This window comes from Leucopleurus acutus (assembly GCF_964270905.1).
Source record: "Leucopleurus acutus genome assembly, chromosome: 5".
NCBI classification, from domain to species: domain Eukaryota; kingdom Metazoa; phylum Chordata; class Mammalia; order Artiodactyla; family Delphinidae; genus Leucopleurus; species Leucopleurus acutus.
In genome coordinates, this window is record NC_139147.1 from 58903198 (window position 1) to 58929611 (window position 26414).

The window sequence follows — 26414 nt, forward strand, 5'->3', positions numbered from 1 at the left end:
AGGACCACTATTTAATATAAATTGTACAAATTATAGTTGATTTTATGTTGGTTAGTTTAAAATAGGTATTAATAAAAAATGACATGCTCTCAATGGTAACTATAGTAACTTGTCAAGATTCTTGGTTATTTTATTCATAGTATCTCTATAATTTCATGGCTAGAGCTATTTCCCCGTAACTAATAATATTAGATGTCTCTGTGAGGTTAAGACTTTATTCTTTACTTATTTCCCTTAGAGAGAATTGCATGCTATTTTCAACTGGTTTAAATTCTTGGAAAACAATGTGATTAATCTTCTGGGTTTAGGCCATAAAATGACCATCTATAAAGTACTGTCACTTTTACCTGCTAAACTTCCCACTAAACTGTTCACTAGATGGTTCATTTGAGTGAGAGTCCACCACAACTATACTCCCTGTTTGGCCCCACAATTAACTTTTCATTGTTTCTTTGCTGAGGGTTTAAGTCCCCAGGTTAACTGTTACCCTTGTACAGTCTCCTAACTTCAGCAGAGTTGGCTGATCCCTAAGTCCATGCTCCATAATCTCCACACTCATATAGAAATAAATAACTACTCATTATACTTGTTATAGGAAGACATTAATTAGACAGTCAAAGGTCATTTTTGATGCTGTGATTTTATATTATGAGTTTATATAACACAGAATGTGTATTTTTCGGTTTTTTAATTTGTATGAATGTATACTATTTGCTTTGTCGCTACATGGTTTGTTTTGTTGATTTCCATCATTTATTTCAGGTATTCATAAGAATAAACATTACTTTGGAGTTTTCATGTGCTCTCTATTCAAAGGAGAAGCTGTGATGAGTATTTCTGTACTTTCATGTGCTAAACAAATTTCTAATATAACTTGGATATTCATAATATAATCTGTTATAAAATTTAATTTGTCAAAGGGATCTAAAATATAAACATCAGCCCAACAGAAAGTAGAAACCATAACACTAGTAAACTGATTTTAGTCCATAATTCATGAAGCAGTCAGGAGCAGTTCGAAACTGCATGATTTAATAGTTCTTTACCTTCAAAATGCGTAGAACACGAAGAAATCGAACAACTTTTATAAAGGCCACTGTTTGAATCAAATCAAAAGTATGATAATTAATGGAATTTGTCTCAATAAGCATTACATCTATGATGCCAATTAATGTAATTGTTAACTCAAATAGATTCCAGGCATGTAAAAAATATTCCTTCTTCATTGCTGCTATCTGTCGATTTAAAAAGAAATTATATTATCTTATTTGTTTTTGCTTTTACTACACCATTTTCCATAATAACTGAAACATTACTAGTTAGGTTTTTCTCTGATCTACCTTAACATTCTACTTGTCTAAAATACTAGGAAGTGATCATATCAACTTGAAATTAAATGGTTAAAATATTGAAATATCTATTCCAAGAGATAAAATATTCAAAATACCTACTAACTTATTAATTCATTCTTTATTTATTTAAAAAATTTTTATTGAAAACCTACTATAACTAAGAGAGTAGGAGTGGTCAAAAATGATTGTGGAATCCAGCCTGGGAAATTAGGTTTCCAGGGGAATTTTGAAGCAAGAGTAGGTTTAGAGATGATACATTTGTTTTGAATATGCTGTTTGAGATGTTTGCACAGTATTTTATTGAAGAGATCCAGTCATCAGTTGTCTATATGATCTGAGGCTCGGAATAAAATCTGAGCTGGAGACATGAGTTTGGGAATCATTAGACTATGAATGGTAGTTGATGCCAGGGAAGTGGTTGAGATAGCCTGACCCATGAGGCCCTTTATTATTTAATTCACGTCTGTGTCTCCTGTCTCATTTTCCATATCCTCCTCACAGATTTAACATCTCTCCAATCTGCATCGTGACCAACCCATCCCTAAGCTCCTGTCATTAGGAATATTGTTCCTTGTATGTGTCACATTGTTGCTTCTAAGTTTTCCCTTGTTCTTGTTGTCCACTCACATACTCCCTACTTTGACTCCTATTCATTATTCAGAATTCAACTCAAGCATCTCCTTTCCTTAATAGCCTTCCTTCTCTAAACCTACTATTCTGTGTAATGAACTCCATTTTTTTCCCATAGCACCCTGTGTAGGTCTCTATCATAAAACTTAAGATACTGATTTGTAAATTTGATTAATTTGTCTTTTTTAGCAGCCTGATCCCCCTACTCACTATGATTCAGAGACTGTAGGAGACAGACCTATTTACGCCAGGGAAAGTGTAAGCTCGATTACAAATTAAGAAACTGTCATGCTTGTTTGTAAACAGACTGTTGTGTGTTTAGTGGTAGAGAGTCATTTCCCTTGAGTCTGCTCACATTTGGCGGGGCTGAGGAAATTCAGTGCTGAATCTAGGGAGGACCTCTTGTGAGGTCCTGCTCAAGGCACCATTCAGCTACTGTAGATGTCTCATTTCCTTCTTATTGAAACAGAATATAGGTTAGATCATTCTCTTAGGAACTTGAAAGAACTGGTATCAACAGTAAGACTTTATCCAGATGCCCAGTATTTGGAAATGTGAAGGAGTTTTTTGGAGGTCAATAGAATACAGCCCCAGGAGAGGAAGAGCTTGGTATAAAAGGATAGTGTAGGCTTCAAAGGAAGAGGGTTTGTTAAATATAAGGTTGTTAAAGAATGGTTAGAAATTCAGGTAATGGAAGCCTCCAGCACTCAGATATAGAAGAGTGATTACTCTTCCTCTGAGAAAGTTTCAAAAGATCCATTACTCTAATAGGTTGAGGAGTGTTTTGGGAAAAGTTTGAAAATACAAGAAGGAAAGTTTAAGGTATAATTGTGTATTAGAAAGAACACAAACTTTGAGGGGTTGGATCCAAACTCTACTATCATTAGCTATGTGACCTTAAACAGCTTCTCAGAGACTCAGGTCCCTCATCTGTAAAATGCAAGTCATAATATATATCTACATTAAAGGGCTAACTTAAGGATTTGAAATGTTATAATTGCAATGATACCTGGTACCTTAGTGATCATTTATTATTGTTATTAACATAATGAATTTTTAATAGGCATAGTACAAAGGGGGCAGAACTGAACTTGTGTAGAAAAGACAGCAAAGAAAATAAGTGAAGGCAAGCTTGTAAATCGGGCAGTGAAGATGAATCCTGAGTTAAATAGAAGGGAAAGACAAGAACAGAGTTGCACATTTGGGAGTACCCTCTTAGCTATGAAGTGTAGCGAAGTCTCTGCAGTCCTTTTCTGCTCTCTTAAGTGGACCTGACTGAAGGAGCTATGGCTATGCACAGTTGTGACAGAAGCTTAAACTTGGCAAAGTACAAAGACCACAGAGCTGGAGGGATCATTTCCTCTCATTTAGGCCAACCCTGATATCTTACAGAAGAAGAAACTAAGGTTGGGAAAAGTTTAGTGACTTGGTGAACAGCTAACTGTCTGTCAGAGAAAACCAAAACCAGAGCCAAGTCTGCTGCATCCCAGCTCGGTGTTCTTTCCACTATAGTATGTATTAAGTGATTTTAGGGAATCCTTTACTCACACTCACCCTGGTACTAACTCTAACCCTAATTGCTTTATTTCTTCTTAATTAGGTGACATCTCCTATGGTCGTTCCAACTAATTGGAATTTATTACATACAATGTGATTGAATGTGAAGCCATTCCCCTCTCCCCACCAATCACAGCTCTGCAGTAGCATTTTAATTTTCCAGTAAGGATTCGAGATTTCATCCACTTTGTTTGAATATCATATATAATTCTTGTATTTAAATCGTCTGGCTAAAAATATTTTATATTACAACTTGATCCATATGACACAATACTGTTATGTTTGTGGACCCATCAATACATTTCCATCATTTAACAGCTACCTTTATACTGGATTTAACAAATCAAATTATGAAATGTTTTTCAAGTATAAATGAATTTCTATCAATCTGCTTATCCATCTGTTTATCTATCTAGTATAAAAACAATAAAATGGGACTTCCCTAGTGGCGCAGTGGTTAAGAATCCACCTGCCAATTCAGGGGACACGGGTTCAAGCCCTGGTCCGGGAAGGTCCCACATGCCGTGGAGCAACTAAGCCCATGTGCCACAACACTGAGCCCACATGCCACAAGTACTGAAGCCTGCACACCTAGAGCCTGTGCTCTGCAACAAGAGAAGCCACTGCAATGAGAAGGCCTCGCACTGCAACGAAGAGTAGCCCCGGCGTGCCACAACTAGAGAAAGCCGGTGCGCAGCAACAAAGACCCAAAGCAGCCAAAAATAAGGAAAGAAAGAAAGAAAGAAAGAAAGAAAGAAAGAAAGAAAGAAAGAAAGAAAGAAAGAAAGAAAGAAAGAAAGAAAGAAAGAAAGAAAGAAAGAAAGAAAAAATCTTCCATTAAAAAAAAATAATAAAATGAACATCCAGGTGCTCACCTCTCTGCTAAGTTAAAGAACTTTGCCAATACCTTTTTAACTCACTCTGCATCTCTTTGACACACACTAATTAAAAATTTGCAAATACAAAATCAATCCTTAAAGTATGAATATTTTCTATTGTCACCCTAAAATCACCTTTAAAAAATAAATTTGTTTGAGGAGTGAGGGAGAATTTTATACACTCCTTTGGAAAACTGTCTGTAGCTAGTGTTGAAAAATGAAATTAGGAAATCTCCCTGTTAGACATATCACACACACACACACAAAATCACATTTTAGCTTACCTTAAGTAGTGCCTCCGTGATATAAAATGCAAGAAAAGAGTAGTTAGCATATGCTAATTCAAGCTCATAGATATCATTTAACACAGATATCCAAGAAATTATAATAGGAAATATATTCATTAGTATCACAAGATATCCGACATACTCAAATTCATCAGTAAATACTATTTTATGACATACACGAAGAAAGCAATGGCTGTAAAAAAAAAAGATAGTTTTATCTGATAAAATAATTACACTGAATTAATTTCAATATATGCTCAGTTCTGTCCTAATCATCAACAGCTACAAAGCCCAGCTTAATTCTGAGAAGTAGCTGTCAATACCATACACTTTCTGGCATCCTACTTCATATACTTTCCTTTAATTTCTTCCTCTGCTAAATATCTTCAGGCTGTTTTCCCCTCTTTCTCACTTTCCTCACCTCTCATTCATTTTTACTTATACTTTTAGTAGAAATACTTCAGATCATAAGACAGGGATAATTCAAATTGGAAATATTAAAAAAAAAACAAAGCAAATCTCTCCCACCTTCTAATAATTTCACTTCTCAGAGATGGCTACTATTACCAGTTTGAATATTTTTCCAATATTTTTGTTTATATAATCATATTTATAAATACAAAAGGAATTATATCATACATATTGTTCTATAACCTGTTTTTTCTCTTAGCAATGGATCATGAGCATTTTTCCTTGTCAAGGCATATAATCTGGAACGAATCCCAGCATGTGTCATAGTGGAACAGGTTAGGTCATATTTTATCAAAAACTTTAAATTAACATACATGCTTTGAAAAATTATTTTTATACTGAGTATGCTAGACAGAATTGTGGGTGAGAGGAATTACTTAATGTATTTTTAATTTTATTTTTAAATTATTCAACTAGTATAATAATGCATTATTATTGCTAAGACTCAAATGAAATTATTAATCAATTATTGATTGAAGAGTGGGTAAGTGCTGGATTATTTCTCTATTCTTAGAGGTAGATCCGTGTTATGCAGGACCTGAAATTTTTACAATTTGGACCCCTGTTTAAGGAAAAGAAGATGAAATTATGAATACATATATGATGCTGTCATCAAATTGCAAAAATCCTCCAAGGCCTCAGGCAGTGCCAGTGTGAGGGAGGAGCCATAGAGTGTAAGCTTTGTTAAGTTTATGGTAACACTGCCTTTGCCCTTCTCAGCCCTCTCTCCAGACTGTTTTCCTTTTCTATTTTTTTTAAAAATTCAGCCATATTGAGGTATAACTGGCATAAAAAATTGTAGATATTGAAAGTGTACATCATATATACATGTATATATACAATACAATGTATATACATATACATTGTGACAGGATTCCCCCCATCTAGTTGATTAACACACCCATCACCTCACATAACTCTTTTTTGGGGGTGTGACCATTTAAGTTCTACTCTCTAGCAAATTTCAGTTATAAAGTACAGTGTTCTCAATTATAGTCACCATGTCTTACATTAGATCTTCAGGCATTATTCACCTTATAGCTGAAAGTTTGTAACCTTCTACCAATCCCTATTTCCACAAACCCTCAGCTCTGGTTTCTACTCTCTGTTTCTATGAGTTGACTATTTTTTTTTAATGAATGAATTAATTTATTTATTTTTGTGTTGGGTCTTTGTTGCTGTGCACAGGCTTTCTCTAGTTGTGGCGAGGAGGGGTTACTCTTTGTTGCGGTGCACGGGCTTCTTATTGTGGTGGCTTCTCTTGTTGTGGAGCATGGGGTCTAGGCACACAGGCTTCAGTAGTTGCAGCACGCAGGCTCAGTAGTTGTGGCACACGGGCTTAGTTGCTCCACAGCATGTGGAATCTTCCTGGACCACGGCTTGAACCCATGTCCCCTGCACTGGCAGACGGATTCTTAACCACTGCACCACCAGGGAAGTCCCTATGAGTTGACTTTTTAAAATCTATTATTTTATTTCATTTTTTTCACTTTACTTATTTTTAGAGTTAACATATAAGTGATACCATGCAGTATTTGTCTTTCTCAGTCTGGTTTATACTTAGCATAATGCTCTCAAGATCCAACCATGTTGTCACAAATGCAGGAATTCCTTCTTTCTCATGGTTGAATAATACTCCATTGTATTTTCTTTATCCATTCATCCATTGATGGACACTTACGTTATTTTTGTATATTAACTATTGTGAATAATGCTACTGTGAAATGGGAGTGCAAATATCTCTTTGATATCTTGTTTTTATTTCTTTTGGATATATACTCAGAAGTGGGATTGCTAGATCATGTGGTAGTTCCATTTTTAATTTTTTGAGGAGTCTCCATAGTGTTTTCCACGGTGGCTGCATCAATTTAAGAGATAAGAGAATGTGAAATGAACAAAGAACTATATAAAGTAGCAAGAAAACAATTATCAAATGGCAATAGTAAATCCATACCTATCTACTGATGATTTTCAGTAGTGGTATGCTTAGATTCCTTTCTCTTTATCTTTTGTGTATCTACTATTGTTTTCTGCTTTGTGGTTACCATGAGGTTTACATAAAACATGTTTATATTTATAACAGTCTATTTTAAGATAAACTTAACTTTGAATACATACTAAAATCTTTACATTTTTACTCCTCCTCTCCACATTTTATGTTTTTGATGTTACAATTTACATCTTTTTACCTTGTGTATCCATTAACAAATTATTGTAGTTATTTTTAGTACTTCTGCCTTTTAACCTTCATACTAGATTTATAAGTGACTTACTCACCATTATTACAACATTAGAGTACTCTGAATTTTACTATATATTTATTTACTTATGAAATTTATACTTTGATATGTTTTCCTGTTATTAAAAAATTCCCATTCATTTTACCTTGAAAGGGACTTTAGCCCATTTTAACATTTCTTGTAAGGCTGGCCTTGAGGGTGCTGAATTCCTCAGCTTTTTCTTGCCTGGAAAAACTCATTATCTCTTCTTCAATTCTGAACAGTTTTGTTGGGTAGGGAATTCTTGGTTGGTAGTTTTTTCTTTTTTTATTCTTTCAGTACTCTGAGTATATCACGCTATTCTCTTCTGACCTACAAAGCTTCTGCTGAAAAATATGCTGATAGCCTTATTGGTGTGTGTGTGTCCCTTGTATATAACAAATTGTTTTTCTCTTGCTGCTTTTAATATTCTCTCCTTGTCTTTAACTTTTGACAATTTAATTACCTAATGTGTCTTGGTGTGGGTCTCTTTGGATTAATCATATTTGGAAATTACTGAGTTTCCTGGATCTGGATGTCTGTTTCTTTCCCTATGTAAAGAAAGTTTCCTGTCATTAGTTTTTTGAATAAGTTTGCTGCCCCTTTCTTTCTCTCTTCTTCTGGGACCCCTATAATGTAAATACTGGTCCACCTGATGGTGTCCCATGAGTCATTTAAGCTATCTTCACTCTTTTTCATTCTTTTTTTTCCTCCTCTGATTGGATGAATTCTGCTGCCTTGTCTTTGAGTTTGCTTATCCTTTTTTCTGTTTGATTTCATCTGCTGTTAAACCCCTCTATTGAATGTTTCAGCTCAGTTATTCTTCAGCTCTGTGATTTCTGTTTGGGACATTTTTATATTGTTTATCTCTTTGTTAAATTTTTCCCTTTGTTTATACATTCTTCTTCTGACCCTAGTGAGCATCTTTGATCTCTCTAACAGATAAATCACTCTAATAGATCTCTTTAAGAGATAAATCACTTATCTAAATTTCATTAAGGTGTTTCTGGAGTTTTATTCTGTTTTTTTGTTTGGAACATATTCCTCTCTTTCTTCATTTTCCTTCATGCTCTGTGTTGGTTTCTGCATATTAGATAAAACAGCCACCTCTTTCAGTCTTGATGGACTGGTCTTGTGTAGATAAACCTTATCATTCAGCCTAGCCTGAGCTCTTGGTTGTCTCTCAGACCTTCGTGATTGTCCAAGCTGCCTTATTTGCTCTTAGTGGCTCCCAGTAGTTGAGGATGTGCCAAGACCTGTTTGTGTCGCATTGTGGAGAGTATCATTCATCACCTAGATGCAAGCTGATTGGAAACTGGACTCCTCAGGTAGCAGCTTTTGAGGTATGCAAATAGACTTCTTTCAGGGAAAGACTGGGAGATGGGTATTTCTATCTGCTCCATCTGCACTGAATCCTGGAGGTGTAGTCCATTAAGAAGTGTTTCTTTGTTTGCTACAGTCCTGTGGGTCCTAAAATACAAGCCCCCTTGGCCACTAGAGCCAGGCAATCAAGAGGTGTGTCCTTTGTGTGGCAGCCACAAAATCCAGGGGGCCAAATTTTACACAAGCTCCTTCCAAGGAGACAACATCCTCATGAACCCATTAAGAACTGTTTCTTTGTCTGCTCTAGTCTTGTGTATTTTGTGGTTATAAGCCTCATTAGATTTCAGAACTAGGTATTTTGGGGGCCCATCCCCTAGGGTGAAGTCTTAAAAGTTGGGGTACTAGATATTGGCTCAAGCCCTTTGCTTCTTGGGAGAGACTGGGAGCTGTGTGTTCCCTTCTGATTGTATGTCTGTGCTAGGGGGTGAGTTTTATGGTGAAAGTGTGTCTCAGCCTTTCCTACCTGTTTCAAAGTAGGTATTTTCTCATTATCTTGATGTGTAGGAGTTGCTCAGATAGTTTCTGGATTTCTTTCAAGGAGAACTCATCCATGTTTAGCTGTAGGTTTGGTGTGTCCATGGAAGGAATTGAGTTCAGGGGTCTCAATGCCACCATCTTGGTTGAGAGAACAGACTGCTTTTTAAAATTTCTTCCAGCAATAAAATCACATCTGGCACAGCATTACACTTGAGGTTACCTTTTGCTTAAATTGATAATTGACTATAATCTGATTTGTTTATGTCAGATAGATAAATTAAAGGGGATATGATGGGAATTACTTACAATTCCTTTAAATCTTTAATGTTGGCGTTAGTTTTTAAACTCCTCCTGGAATGCTATATTGCTTCTCATTACTATTTTGGCCAAGGGTTCCACTTGGCCATTTCTGCCATGATTCTTACAATATAGGTCAACAAGGCGATGGTTGTGTTCAGCTAGACACTAAGTATATTCATCCCAATTATACACTTAGGGACTTAGGGAAATAACCACACAGTGGACCTGGTGGACTTCTATGAGACAGACTGGGTCAGAAACTCCATAAATTATCTGGCCTAAAAGCTCCCAGTTTAACTTGAGGAACACAATAGTATTTCAAGCCTTTGATATCAGTATCATTTAAAATGCCATAACCCAAAGTCCTAACAGAGTCTGAGTATTTTCTTTTCCCAATGCACAGGAACTCTGGTAAAATGATTAAATGTCCATTTGAGAGAAGATTGAGGAAATATTTATCCTACATATTTGTGGTGCTTCAGTTCTTTCTCAAGGACTCTGGTTCTGAGAATTGACTTAGCTATCTTGCAGTAATTGACTTCATCCCTTTGCTCAACAGCTCTCCCTTTTTATCTTTAGAAAAGTCAAGTAATAACATAGTTAATTGTTTGTCTATATTGTCTTTTAATATACAATATTTGTTACCCATCCTTAGGTCAAACACTCTGACTGCTACTCCAGGTTTGCTGTCCACAAAATAAAGTATGCCCACCTTGCCTCTGACATTTAAGTGTTGCCATCTGTCTTCTGCCATTCCCATTTCCTTTTGATACTAGAGAGGCCAGTTCCACAGCAGACTTAATGATGGTTAACCATGTCCTGCAGAGGACATCTATCATTGAGTTTCTCACTGTTGCCTTGGTGAAGGGAAATATCCTCTGTTCTTTCGCAGGGAACAAGATCATGAGGTTGGTTCTTCATTCTAATATAATAAATCTGGTTAAATATTCCAATTTTATCATCTGCACTTCATTTATTGTAGGTTATTGGCCTGGTCAAGCTTCAAAGAACCATCTCAGGAATATAATAGCACCAGCTCCAAGTGTCCTAGATAGAATGTTGAATCCTGAATTATCATGGATAAGACCTCTGTGCCAATAAATTTCTCCCCAATCTGGCCTTATGTTGCAGCCCTCTGGTCCCATATCCTCAAGACCCATCCCCTTATATGTTCTACTAGTATTTGCTGATGTCAGGTCCTGTAATTCCATCAGCTGACAAGTTGTAGTCTCCTGAAGCAGCCACTATATTTTCCCCTCCAACTGTGTTGAGATCTGACCTGGGTAATTACCTTGGAAGCAATGAAAAGGTGGTAGAAACTATTATATATATTTTTTCCATGTTATATAATTTATATATAAATTATATATTTTTTCATTTTCATTATATAAATCTTCTTTTGGTGATTGGCCTTGTTCATGTTTGTGATTCCATCACTTACTAACGTCAACATTTCATTAATACTTATAGTCCATATTGGATAATTTTAATAACTGAAGTCTTAGGGATATAAATCTGCCGTTATTTCTGCTGATTCACTCTCATGATTATTTGTTTCCTTGTGTCTTTGTTCATCTTTGATAGTGACTTCATCCACTGGTTAGAGAACTCAATTTTTATTTAGCACAATAATAAATGCTAACATTTAAGTGCTTACTTAGTGCTAGTCTCTGGACTAAGTGCTTCTACACACACTATTTATGTAATCTTTACAACAATCCCATAATGTAGGCAGAGGTGAACCCAACTAGCATATACTAGTACCTACTATATGCCAGTTATTTTGCCAAATGCTTTACATATATCAGTCTCCAGAATATGACATCGATATTACTTTATCCGTTTTTCAAATGAGAAAACTGAGACCTGTAAAACTTATCCAGCTAATAAATGATAAAGACTAGGATTCTAAACTAAGCCATCTGACTCCAGAATCTGTACTACCTACTCTGAGATGAGTGATACATAAGAGACAGCCTAAAAGGTAGATGACTATAAATCCTAGTTTTTCAAATCTCCATTTCTTTGTTACATCAACAGAAGTAAGTACTCAGAAAGTTGTAGCCTAAGTCACTATTGAAGGTTTTGAAAGAACCATAGTACAAAAATATCCATTTGGTATTTACTGATACTCCTATTGAGAAGAGGGAGACCTCTCTTGAATCTAAGAAAAGAAATAAAAGACATCCCAGTTGGAAAGGAAAAAGTAAAATTATCTCTATCCTTAGGTGATATGCTCTTAAATACAGAAAGTCCTAGAGAATTCACAAAAAACAACTAGAGCTAATAAATGAATTCAGCAAAGCTTCAAGATACAAGATCAATATACAGAAATAACTTGTATTTCTATACACTAGAAATAAACACTACAAAAATGAAATCAGGAGCACAATTTTATTTGAAATAGCATAAAAGTATTTAGGATTAAATTTTACCAAAGACATGTACACTGAAAACTTTAAGACATTCCTAACAGGAATTAAAGATCTAAATAAATGAAAAGACACCCCATGTTCATGAATCAGAAAGTTTAATATTTTAAGATGGTAATACTACTCAAAGCAATTTACAAACTAAATGTAATTCCTAAGAAAATCTCAATGACATTTTTTATGTGCATAAATAGACAACTTAATCCTAAAATTCATATGGAATTGCAAGGAACCCTGAATAGCTATACCAATCTTGAACAAGAAAACAAAGTGGATGGACTCACATTTCCTGATTTCATAATTATCTAGCAGATGTGGAAAACAATTTGGTGTTTCCTCAAGAAATTAAATAAATAAATTAAATAAATGTTATTTTCATATGATCCAGCAGTTTTACTCCTAGATGCATACCCAAAAGATGGAAAGCAGAAATTCAAACAAATACATGTACATAAATGTTCATAGCAGCACTGTTTACAACAGCCAAAAGCTGAGAACAACTCAAATACTCATCAACCGTTGAATGGATAAAGAAAATACAGCACGTCTGTACAATGGACTATTATTCAGCCATTAGAAGAAATAAAGTATTCATACATGCTACAAAGTAGATGAACCTTATGCTACAGATACATGCTACAATGTGGAAGAAACATTATGCTGAGTGAAAGAATCCAGAAACCGACTTACTTCACCCTGTATGACAGACTCTAGGTCCATCCACCTCACTACAAATAACTCAATTTCGTTTCCTTTTATGGCTGAGTAATATTTCATTGTATATATGCGCCACATCTTCTTTATCCATTCATCTGTCGATGGACACTTAGGTTGCTTCCAGGGTGGGATAGGGAGGGTGGGAGGGAGGGAGACACAAGAGGGAAGAGATATGGGGATATATGTATATGTATAGCTGATTCACTTCTTTATAAAGCAGAAACTAACACACCATTGTAAAGCAATTATACTCCAATAAAGATGTTAAAAAAAAGAATCCATAAACCGAAGGCTATATGTTATATGATTCTATCTATATAATACATTTGGAATAGGTAAATTCATAGAGACAGAAAGCAGACTAGTGCTATCCAGGAGCTGGGCGGGAAGAGAGAATGGGGAGTGACTGCTTAATGGGTACTGGATTTACATTTGGAGCAATGAAAATGCTGTGGAATTTGACAGAGGAGATGGTTGCCCAATGTGAATATACTAAATAACCCTGAATGGTACACTTAAAAATGGTTAATGTTTAATCTTGTATGAAATTTACCTCTATAATAAAAGTTATTACACTATATCTTTTTTTCTTTAACTTTTTGTATGTATATAAGTAATTTCGTTGTAAACCACCTCAAAATATTTTACAAAGTATTCAGGATATAAATTTTTAAAAATAAATAAAAGGAAATTTCAAATGATTATAATAACATTTCTAGTAAGGTTTAAAAGCACTTACCTTGATGGGATCCCTTTTTCTTTTTTCGTATTATACACCCAGTTGAGCAATACTTTTCTAGTAAAGACAAGAATTTTTTTGCTTTCAGAATAATTCTTTATTGTCTCTGCACTCATATATCTAAAAAAAAGAAAAAAGAAGAAGAACCTTTAAATATGCTTTAAAATTTTTGAGATAAGTTTAATGCAGTATTGTCAGGAGGCAGGAAAACTATTTTGTCCAGTGACGACAGGAAATGAGACACTTTCATGGGCATAGGTCCAAGTCATGAAGATGTAGATGAAGGTGGATATATAATTATGAAGTTAGATTGTGGGACTCATCATTAAACAGAGAGTAAAAAAAAAAAAAATGGAGATAAATGTTTCAAAATAGAGAAGTCAAGTTTCAGGGAGAGAAAGCATACCATGATTCAAATATTTGGGATTCAAATATATGTGGGTTTTTGTGTTTGATCCTCCATTATCTGGGTGGCAGTGAACAAATTACCTCATTAACCTGTTTGCTCTCAGAATGGAAGTAAAAATACTTATGTCAGCCTGGGAAACTTAAATGAGAAAGCATATATGAGGCATCCAGCCCAACTCACACATTCACCCATCTCTTTTCTTGCACCTTCTGGGCAAGTAATCAGGGAGTTTATGGGGAAAATACAAGTGGAGAAGTGAAAGAGTAAAAATGGTTACTTGGAGAAGTTGGTGCTCATAAACCGCCAAAAGACATTTGCCCCAAGTTGCCTGTAGGTTTCTTCTGGGTTTTTTGTTGAGGCAGTTCAGATCTATATGTTATCATTTGGTCTTGCTCAGCAAATTCCCTTGGTTTCATGAGGAACTTACCTGCTGCTGACCAGATACTTACATTGTCTTCATCAGAAGGAGGATGGGGCTCCATCCCTGGATCTGAGGCCCTACCTTAAAATGCAGCTTAATGGAAAGGCATTGGTGACTTAAGTACAAAGGTGGACCTTGTTCTTCCTATGGATTATGATGTTCTCAGCCTAAAATTTGGGCAATTTCTCTGTTACAGGGATACTGATATAATTAAAAAGAAGGAAGTTATTCCATTCTCTGTGATTCAATATAATCATGTGGTAATTACATGGAAAATCATGAATGTAGATATGACTTGATTCATTTCTGATTTTTAAAATATTTGATTGAGCACCTTTTATGCTTGATAAATGCATGGGATAAACCATTAATACTGGTCTTTGCCCTCAAGAATCCAGAAGACTAGTGGAGTAAAACATGCAAACAACAGTTGCAGTTAAGTGTAGTAAGCGTTCTGCAGAGACAATAAGAGGACACTCTGGGCCCACAAAGGAGGGTGTTGAATACAGTCTTGGGGAATCAGGAAACCTTCCTGAAGGAATTAATGTCTAAGCTAAGATTTGATCATTTCACAAGTTCCTATGAATCCTAAAATTCTGTGATATCAATGTGTGTGATATTTTACAGGCCAAATTATTGTGTTTTTCAGGCTCCTGAGTTCCTATTTTATATCAACATGTTCACTGTTTAGACCTGATTTAGGAAAAGAGTATGATCTCTCTAACTGGATAGTGAGGTAGGATAGCTTTGAACCCGTGCTCTGTAATTCGTTAGTTAAATAACCCTGGGTAAATTATTTAATCTCTCTGTGCCCCACTTTCCCCATCTGCAAAATAAAGATAATAATAGCACTTATAGGATTTTTATGACATTGAATGGGTAATACATGTAATATGTTTAAAACTGTATCTGACACAAGACAATAAATATAAGCTCTATTCAAAGTATTGCTTCTTAGGCAATTACGCAGGCACTTAGCACAGGTCCTGGTACCTCTATTTACCCCCCTACTGTTTTTATCTTTAGACTTGTTTTCTTGCCACAGGGTACCCCAACAGGTGGGGCTATGGATAGGAATGATCAGCAGATGGTGAAATCAACTCCAAAGCAACACAGCAAAGCAGTTATCACTGAACACAAGTGTAATTAAGAGAAAGTTCTCTGATATGAACACCATTTCACTGATCTTGATATTCCCCAGTGCTGGCATATAGTTTTGCACACATTAGTATTCAATATTTATCTCTTGCATGTATAAATGAAAATGTAATAAATGTTTCAAAATTTGCCTTTGTTGCCCACTACGAGTCCTTTCACACCTTAACCCCATTTACTCTGGGTCCTCAGAGGCATATGTTTCTTCTGCCTTCATGGATTTTAAGAGGAAAAATCAAGGTGGTGGGCTGAATTGCTCTATATAGGTACTGTTTTATATGTATTCTACATATGTTAACCTCTCCTGGACAATGCAGTGATACTACTTTTCAGCATGCCATTTGTTCATTCATTTAAAAACTTCCACTGTACATAGTGCATCTGTCTTTAAAGTATGAATCATATTGTTTTAAATTGATCACATCGGCCCAGGCTTCTCCCTCTACTTCACTAACATCGCTCAGGTCCCCTAAGCATTTGAGGGTCCTAGAGCAAAAGGGCAGGTGGAGGACTTGCACCATATATGGAAAGATAATGTCATAATGATTTACATGGCTAGGCTTGAAATTAAAACTGTTAGACTCTTTGAAAATCTGGACTCACACTGCAGTGAGAGCATGCTCTAGTGTCTGGCTGTTTCTCTTCCCACACACAGCTTTATCTCTCACTGTACCTCAAGCCGGTGCCTGTGAGTGGACACCAGGCTGGCACATGTCTTAGGTTTTGAGGGGTGCACACCAAGGGCCCAGTTTGCTTGTAAGATCATGACATAAGGGAAAAGGCCCAAGCGATCCTAGAAATAAGCTTAGGACCACTTGAGCAGGAAATTTTGGTGTCCGCAGTACCAGAAGTGAGATCTAGAACAAGAAGGTATGTCTGGGTTTTGGGTGGTCACTGTCGCAACTGCATTGCAGTTTAACTCATCCTCTGCCCAATCATACATCCTTCACCCTTCCACTCCACAGGGGATAATCTGAGGGTACTCCCTAACATGCTGACTTTGAGGAACTCATTGTCGACTCTGGAGGCTTGCATCTAAGGAAATCATTATGAGTATATCAGGAGAGGTTGTGCATTGGGAAGATGTGCCTGGAAGAACTAAGGAAGTCTTTGACCTCAGTGAGGTATCTGAGTAGCCTAGAAGGAGGAGTGGTTTACCACAGCTTAGCTTTGCAGGGGTGGGCAAAAGGAGAAAGGGAAGAGCATCTCAGTCAGAAGCAGCAGCTGGTTCAAATGCACAGAGGTGTGAATGAGTGGAGCAAGTTTGGGAAACTGGAAGCAGGTGATTTGGCCTGGTTGTGGGGTGGAGAGCAGGCAGTGGCTTGCACGCATAATACTGGATGATCTCAGGTTACCGGACAAAAGCGGGAAACTCATTTGCACAATTTCCTAAATGCAGTGGCTTAGGCTGGAAGCTTTCTCCTGAAAATATACTTACTCTCCTTTCTCACCAAAGCTTCCTGCTGCACCTACCAGCACCTGGACTGCACTCTGGGACAGAGTCTCATTCCTGTATTGTCTCTGGTAGCTTGCCTAAAAGAAATGTTGAATCAAATCATTCTATAATATGGGTAACAGGGACAATATATTATTTTCTTTATGGAAAAATAATCTGTGAGAAAGAAGTCAAAATCCCCAAATAATCTGGTATCTTTATATAAAAAAAGGTTTTTTTCCTATGGAGTCCAGACCATGAGGTCAGTGCAGAAGGTAGGTCTGAGTTTTTGGTGGAATGAAAATGGTTATGCAGGAAACTAGGTTCCTCTAGATGTTAATTAGGTTTTCAAAAATAAGTGGAGTTCTGTGGCCAAATAAGTGTGGGAACTGTTGCAAACTATCCCCATCTTAAAAGTTTCTAATGCATATTAGAATATTAAAAACTCTGAGAAATTCTACAGTAAGGGATTCTGATTTATAGCTTTATTTAATTCCACTTCCCCCAATATTTTGACAACAGAACTCTCTTGTCTCCAATCTATTCCCAGCATGAAATGAGCTGCTCCTGTGGTGCAGAACACAGACATTCATTCATTTAATCCATATACTGAGAGCCAACTCGACTTCTGTGTGCTGAACATTGTTGAGAATCAACTTCCTAAATTGGGATGTGTGATATGACTAAAGATTCCTGATTCCATAGAAGACACTCTGTCTGCACAATTATTTACAGACATTGAAACATGGTTTTGCTCTTGGGGGATCCTAGAAAGGGACAGAACTAAATTTAAGGATGAATGGTCAAAAGGTTATTTGTCAGTAATGAAAGGAATTCTATAGAGTATCATTTTCTCCTTAAACTTCATTAAAATATTTGCAAAATAATGTAGCATTAAAATATTTTCAGTATCCTCAAAGATAAACACTGTAGTTTGTGGGGAAAATAAGAAAGCTGAAAGTCATATGGAGCTCACGAAAGCTTAGTGACATAAGTGACAAAGCAGTTAGATACTAGAAAAATGTTAACTCTTAAGTGATCCTTCATACCAAAATGTAAGAAGAATTTAGAGAATGGTTGATTCCTAACAATAACTGCCATCTCTGAGCTCTCTATTATACTATTGAATTAACATAATTATGTTTTACAGAAAATTATTTAATTCTTGCAACAGCTTTATGAGGAAGGTATACGAATCTGCATAGATGAGAAAGATGAGGCTCCTCAGGGAGTTGAGCAGTTTTCTCAAGATCACATTGGAAACTCAGTTCTTTCTGAATTTAAAGCCTGCCTCTCTTTTCCCCCATTATGTTGTGCTGCTCTCCTGTGCCACTGTCTTACCATGCTGTGCTTCCTCTTCTTTCTTTTTTTAATTAGTTAATTAATTTATTTGTCTTCTCTGGGTCTTAGTTGCCGCACACAGAATCATCGTTGCCTTGTGTGGGTTCTTCCTTGTGGCATGTGGGATCTTTAGTTGCGGCATGCATGCGGGATCTAGTTCCCTGACCAGGGATCAAACCTGGGACCCCTGCATCGGGAGCGTGGAGTCTTAACCACTGGACCACCAGGGAAGTCCCCCTCTTTTAACATACAGTAGTGGAGGAGATATTGCTCCCGTTAACAAGAGCTGGCTGAGATTTAAACAAAAACTCTCAGAGCTTTGAAAACTGCAATTACCAATTAATACTGTTGGGAACAGTGAACATTAGTATTGAGATTGCAGAAATCAAATCAACAAGCTAAGATACACATGAAAATATGTCTAGAACAAAGAAAGACTAAAAATATATGAGGTGAGATGAAGATCTGGAGAATAGAACAGAGAGATCCAATATACTTTGAAAAATAGGATTTCTGGATTAAGACCTAACACACAGCACAAAATCAATGAAGATATAATAGTAGAAAAAAAAAGTTTAAGGCTATAAATCAAAAAGGTACAGGAAGTATATATTGCAGAAAACAGGCTATCATGAGTGGAAGGAATCTAAGAGGTCATTCAGGTAGCATAATTTCCCCTTTTACAGATGGGGAGAATAATAACTTAAAAGAATATGTTCTGAGTCACATATCATATTAATAATAAAAGCAAGACTCAAAATGGAGTCTCCTGCATTGATTTTAAGGGTTCCTGAATACTATATTTTCCTGAAATAAATTAAAAATCTGGAAGTGACTCAAAGACATGATCTCATAAAATCTGCTGGTGGAACAAAGCATGATATGGGCATAAGTTCACCCTTCATGGCACTGCCTCAATTGCTTAAAGAAGTTATTTGGGTCCTTGGAAAGCTGTCTTTGCGACTCAGCTTGTCTGCCAGGACTACTGCTGAGGAGGGAATAATCATACCCTAAAGATCTTCCATTTCCCAAGTTAGACTGAGCAAGCAGAATCCTATATGCATGGAACAGAAGAGAAATGCATGACAGTTCCACAGGCAGTGAGGAAGGCCCAACATGAACATTTTGAGAGGATGAGTCATGGCAACTGGTCAAGATTCTGACCTGGATAGAAAATGGTAACTGGGCTGTTAGCATTTCCTCACAGAGTCCTATATGCTGCTGCGCTACAGAATTTCTTTAATTTTTACCCAAGATTTGATATGAAAACATACTAACCTATACCTGCAGTTACTAGTGGACTTGGTGGTATTCTTTCGGGAAAAACTGGTTCGGTCCAGAGATAGGCAGTGTCATGGAACTGACTGCATAACGCATCTGGTGGTAGAGCTCAGCTGTAATTCCTGCCATTGGGATCTGTGAAATTCCAAGTTCCTCAAAATAAAACACCTTCTACTTAAACTAATTTGAGTGGATTTCTTTTTCTTTTTGTCCTTTTCTTTTTTCTCTTTGCACTCAAGCAGATTCCTAAGACAATGCCAAACTTCCCTTTGCCTTTGTAAGCAATCTATTAAGCTGTGCAGGTGAGAATAACCAAGATGTCTTAAGCAAGGGAGAAACTTTTCAGTATAATTTTAGCCAATAATTTAATTTTTTAAATTTAAATTTTTTTAGTATAGTACTGGCACAAAAACAGACATGTAGATCAATGGAACAGGATAGAGACCCCAGAAATAAAACCATGCACCTATGGTCAATTAATCTATGACAAAGGAGGCAAGAATTTACAATGGAAAAAGACAGTCTCTTTAATAAGAGGTGCTGGGAAAGCTGTACAGCTACATGTAGGAGAATGAGATTACAACATTTTCTCACAACACAAACCAAAATAAATTCAGAATTAAAGACCTAAATGTAAGACTGGAAATCACAAAACTCCTAGAAGAAAACATAGGCAGAACACTCTTTGACATAAATCGTAGCAATATTTTTTGGGATCTGTCTCCTAAGGCAAAGGAAACAAAGCAAAAATGAACAAATGGGCCCTAATTAAACTTAGCAAAGGAGACCGTTGACAAAATGAAAAGACAACCTACTGAATGGTAAAATAATATTTGCAAATGATATAAATGATAGGACAAAAATTTAAAAAGCGTATAATAAAATACTAACTATTTGTGCTGACAGGAGACGCCTCTTGGCCAGCTCCATTGCTTCAATATTAAGGGTCTCATCTATTTCCTTGTTACAGTGTATACATTTCACTTTTTGATGTTCTGCTTTTTCTTCTTGGCCCAACTAAATAAAACACAAATCAAAACCAAAAAATAATACATGAACATTAACATATTGTTTAGCATAAACCTCAAGCAATTCACATACCATTTTGGTTTAAAAAAGTATAGAAATTTTGCTAGATACAGAAAAATGTTCAGATGAGTTTTCTCATCGTTTGCACAGTCATCTAGAAGGTAACATAATTGCCAGTTTTGGGGGGAAGGAGTTATATCATATTTTTACCTTTGCATGGCATTGGTAAAAGTTTATAAAAGCTACTACATTGCTGATCACACTTTAAACCACTGGTTCTGAAAGTGTGGTTCCCCAGCACCAGCAGCATCACCTGGGTATTGTTAGAAATGCACATTCTCAAACCCCACCATAGACCTGCTGAATCAGAGACTGTGGGGAGATGGGACAGCAGTCTGTGTTTTTACAAACCCATTCCATGATTCTGCTACAGCTGAAGTGTGACAACCACTGCTTTAAACTAATCACTTAAGGTAGAATAAAAAGTGAACATGGCTGTTAGGAAATGGGTATATGGATAACTCCATTTTATAGATGAAAAAAGTTGAAGCTTAGATAAAATAAAAGGTTTATATAAAGATCACAAAGCATCTATTAAGTGATAAATCTAGGATATGAACCCAGATTTTCTGAGTCTAAAGCCAATGTTCTATCTATAACACTAGAATATCCCTCATGTCAGCATCATAAAGAGGAGAATGTAATTGTTTAATTATCTGCCTTCTGAAACAGATCAAATATCAGAGTGGTGACCTCAACCCTGACTTTGCATTAGAATTAGCTGGGTAAATGGATTAAAAATATATATTCCTGGGACCCTCCTCAGACCATCTGCATCAGAATCTCCTGGGTAGAGGCTGGGAAATCAATCCGTATTTTTTAATAAGCTTTCCCAGTGATTCTGATGCAGCCAGATAAACAAAAGGCCACAATCAGATATTGGGAGCTACTATAAAAAATCCTTAGATTTGACTTGGTACTTTTCTTATCCAGAAATCCTGGCAATATTCCTGCAGACACAAGGCTTGATTCTGAGCCCCCACCTGGAGCTTCAAGCACCTGTTAGAGGATTTAAAATGGAGTTTTAGAAATCCTATTTCATAGCAACCAATTATCTTATGTCTACAGTCATAGAAGTTGGCCCCTCATATTGTTTGATGCAGAAAAACATTGCAATGAAAATTGGACTTAATATAGGAGATGGCAACCCAGAAGAAGCATTGAGCAGATACCAGGACAACTTTTATTATTTCTCCTTGTGGCATTCATGACAGCTAATGAATTATGAACTCATATATGAATTAGAAGTCTGACCATGGAGATTCTAAAGCATATCTCAGAAGCAGGAGGTGACATTTCACCACATCTAATCGTATGACACTGGCTTTGAATTCTATTTTATATTACAAAGTAATATATATATATATATATATATAATTTTTTTTTTTTTTTTTGCAGTACGCGGGCCTCTCACTGTTATGGCCTCTCCCGTTGCGGAGCACAGGCTCCAGACGCGCAGGCTCAGCGGCCATGGCTCACGGGCCCAGCCGCTCCACGGCATGTCGGATCCTCCCGGACCGGGGCACGAACCCGTGTACCATGTATCAGCAGGCGGACTCTCAACCACTGCGCCACCAGGGAAGCCCTACGCTGTCTTTTAAAGGCAGCTCCAATACACTAGTCCTTCTTTTGAATTTACAATACATACTTACTATACTCAAAGGGGTTGTCAGTTCTACTTTGCCCCATAGTGGTCACAAAAATCCCTAAGAATTGTGAATTAATATTTATAACATTTATACTTATTTAAGGGCAATCATATCCACTTTGAAGGAATAAACAAAAGATATTACTTGCTTACTGCATATGGGTTTTGCAGCATAATTGCTTTCTCAACCATGTTCCAATCTGCGTTAGCAAGATCTTTGTCAAATTTGAGTGCAGAGGCTACAGATATGGTTAGTTCTTGAAAGTGTTGAAATGTATAATACAGTGATTTATACTTTGTTGATGTGACATCATGAAGACCTTTGATACAAAGAACACATTTTATAAATAGTAGACATCATCATTTTAATGATATATATAAAATATACATATATACATATAGATGTGTAGGAGATATATGCAGGAGGTATAGATATACATATACATATATGTACTCAGTGTATGTGTAGATATATACATATATTTCCCACCTATACATAAGGTCATATATATAAGTATTTATGATATATATTTATTTATCTCCAGATGTATACATTTGACCCTTGAACAATATGGGAGTCAGGGGTGCCAACCCTCCATGCATATAACTTTATAGTTGGCCATTCATATCCATGGTTGTGCATCCTCAGATTCAATAAGCAGGTTTGTGTTATACTGAAGTACATATTAAAATTCTTTTAATTAAAAATAATTCACATCCACTTATAAGTGGATTGGCGTAGTTTAAATTCATGTTCATCAAGGATTAACTGTGTGTGTGTGTGTGTGTGTTTGTGTGTATGTATATATATCTCCAGACCTCAATGTTTGAAGGAATCTTACTACCAGACACAAATTCCCTTTTTCTGAGCCATAGAAGTTTCTTTGGAAAGCAATAATGTTCCATGAGCAAATGTTCACTGCTCTCAGTGCAAGTAAACAGATGCTCCACAATAAGAATTTTAGGTTTATTTAGCTACTAAGTAGAACATCTGATAAATTGAAAATTTTTACCTCTTTAATCTGTTTTTTCCATTTTACTATGTTAAGGCTCAGAAAATACAAAAAGTAAATGAAAGGAAAGATTTTGTTGCAAATATGAGGATGAAGGTGCAATATTATCCATAAACATGGAATTTAAGATTGGTTACAAAATGCCATATGAATGAAAACTCTGCGTGTAACAAGAAAGGGTGATAAAGCAGTTAAGAATACAATGGATTAAAAACATTAGAGCAATTTGTTTTTAGTTCTTTAACTGTCATTATCAAGCCATGTGACCTTAGACGAGAACTTTTAACTCTTTAGATTTCAATTTATCAATTGTTAAAAAGTAGGGGATTGAAACAGTCATATTGTATAATGCAGTTGCCTCCTAAAACTAGTATTTCTGCTTCTATTCTCTTCATAGCTCCCAATCAGCTATCCACAGAACGAGAGTTGTCTTTTTAAGGACCTTATTCATAAAATTACACTTAGTTGCTTAAAACCAACCAAGAAATCCATTTATCCCTTAGAATAAAATCTTAAAATTCAAGGTCCTTCATTATCTAACTCTTTCCCTACCTCTCCCATCTGAACTTCCTTCACTATTGGCATTGTTCTCGAAGGTCCCAGCACCTTACCTTCTTTCTTTGAACACACTCATTTTCTAATTTCCTCAGGAATCTATTACCTGTTGTGTTTTCTATTTTATTTATATGTGGTTTGTTGATTTTTATACAAAAATGACTCTCTGATATTACCTTATTTGACTTGTTTACTCCCTGTTTCTCCTCTCTCCATCAACTCAGAAATCTTTTTTGTCTTCATAATGCATCACTATCAGTTAGAATAATGACTGGCATATAAGAGGCTCTTAACAAAAAGTTTGTCAAATAACTGAATAAACTTATTGTATAATTTTACTTAAACTGGACTAATGTAAATAAGTAATCTTTTTTTTAATTGGAGTAAAATTGCTTTACAATGTTATGCTAGTTTCTGCTGTACAATGAAGTGAATCAGCTATATATATACCTATATCCCCTCCCTCTTGGACCTCCCTCCCACCCTGCCCCCCATCCCACCCATCTAGGTCATCACAGAGCATGGAGCTGAGCTCCCTGTGCTATACAGCATGTTCCCACTAGCTATCTATTTTACACATGGTAGTGTATTTATGTCAAACCTAATCTCCCAATTTGTTGTACCCCTCCCTTCCCCCTGTGTGTCCACATGTCCGTTCTCTATGTCTACATCTCTATTCCTGCCCTACAAATAGGTTCATCTGTACCATTTTTCTAGATTTCACATATACGTCTTAATAATATACGATATTTGTTTTTCTCTTTCTGGCTCTTTCTCTTTCTGGCTCTGTATGACAGACTCTACATCCATCCACATCTCTACAAATGACCCAATTTCATTCCTTTTTTATGGCTGAGCAATATTCCATTGTATATATGTACCACATCTTCTTTATTTATTCAACTATCGTTGGACATTTAGGTTGTTTCCATGTCCTGGCTATTGTAAATAGTGCTGCAATGAACACTGGGGTACAAAATTATTGCTTATTGGCCTAACAAGCTTATTGGCCTAAACAATTCATATGACTTTACATAGAGATCCAATTTCCTCTTCAATTAGACACCACTGATTTGTATTTATATGGCTTCTTTCTTCATTATTAACAATTCTTTAGCATGTTTGGAATATTTTTCTCTTCACTCAGAATATGAATTTGCAGGGCTTACCGAGTTTAGTAACTGCCATTGGCAAAATAAATCTATTGACAATCAGGCTAATTAAGGATACTGACACTCCATGAAATAATATCTGGAATAGAAAAAAAAAAGTAAGTTTTCATCACAATGTCATATAATATACTCTATATTTACCAATGTAAATTAAGCTAGGATGTACTATGTCAATAGATACTCATGGCAGAGGGGAATTTGGATGTCAGACATGATGAAAGTACTCTGGGGATTCTCTATCTTCTTGCATGTGCTTCATTCACATTTTGGAACCAAACCAAAACTCAGGACACATGGTTTGACAAATATTTATGTACATATGAAGACATTAGGGGAAAATACTTGTTCTTCAATTCTATTACTGCACTTCTTGAGCCCTGGAAATATACCTGTGCTTCACCAATTCTCATCCACCATACACACCTCCATGTACACAGCCACACAGTTCTCTGCTCAACATTATCAGCACATCTGTATGAAATAATTCTCTCCACTTAGGAAAAGAGGACAACTCAGAGGTCTTGGTATGTTTGCTCCACCTCATACTTTGCCTCTCTGGCATCTCATTGCCAGCAGGGAGGAGCAATTGATGTCTTTGGTGCCACCTGTTTCTTTTCTCCATTTATATCCCAAGTTAATCTCCATGGACAGATGAAGCGACACTTTTCAATTTGATACTACATACTTCCATCGTTTTATGGAATTCTAACTTCCAGAACTTATTTTAAACTCTTAGCCAGTCCTCTATTCTTTGGCTACAAAGAAAGGTTAGAGACAGAGCATGAAACCACACCAGAGGCCTTCAAGTTTGCACACTAGGATCACCAGAGAAACTTTAAAATATTGGTGCCCAGGATGGTGCCACTGAATATTCTGATTTAATTCTTCAAGGGTGCAGCCCAAACACTGGTAATTAGAAAAACCAAGGTATAATCTACACACATTGAAATGTACTTATGTATCATTTGATAAGTTTTGACAGTGCATACACCCATATAACCCTCAGTCCTATCAAGATGTAGAATATTCTCATATCCCTCCAAATTTCTCCAGTGCTGCTCCAATCAATCCCCACCTGACACGAGGCAACTACTCTTCCTATTTCTATTTCTATAGGTGAGATTTGCCAGTTCTAAAACCTTCATTTAAATTGAATATTATGTTTCTCATTGTAGTTTTAATTTGCATTCCCCTAGAGTAATGATGTTAAGCATTTTAATGTGCTTAGTGGTATATATCTTTCTTTTTGAAACATTTGTTCAACTCTTTTGCCTATTTTTTATATTTATTTTTATTTTTATTGCAGTCCACGGACTTCTCACTGTTGTGGCCTCTCCCATTGCAGAGCACAGGCTCCAGACACTCAGGCTCAGTGGCCATGGCTCACGGGCCCAGCCGCTCCACGGCATGTGGG

General features: G+C 36.2%; 1 protein-coding gene across 1 annotated transcript in view; it reads right to left on the reverse strand.

Annotated features, from left to right (window-relative positions):
- Window positions 1-26414, reverse strand: part of SLC9C1 (solute carrier family 9 member C1) — a gene marked incomplete at its 3' end in the record, with an annotated part of 110783 nt that overhangs the window by 40417 nt on the left and 43952 nt on the right. Inside the window, exons 10-16 of the mRNA XM_082839250.1 lie at window positions 24998-25079; window positions 22414-22580; window positions 20415-20540; window positions 16905-16999; window positions 13482-13601; window positions 4702-4897; window positions 1047-1235 (exon numbers count right to left, since the gene is read on the reverse strand). Of these exons, the coding sequence (XP_082695376.1) occupies window positions 1047-1235; window positions 4702-4897; window positions 13482-13601; window positions 16905-16999; window positions 20415-20540; window positions 22414-22580; window positions 24998-25079 (975 nt within the window). The remainder of the gene's footprint in view (window positions 1-1046; window positions 1236-4701; window positions 4898-13481; window positions 13602-16904; window positions 17000-20414; window positions 20541-22413; window positions 22581-24997; window positions 25080-26414) is intronic.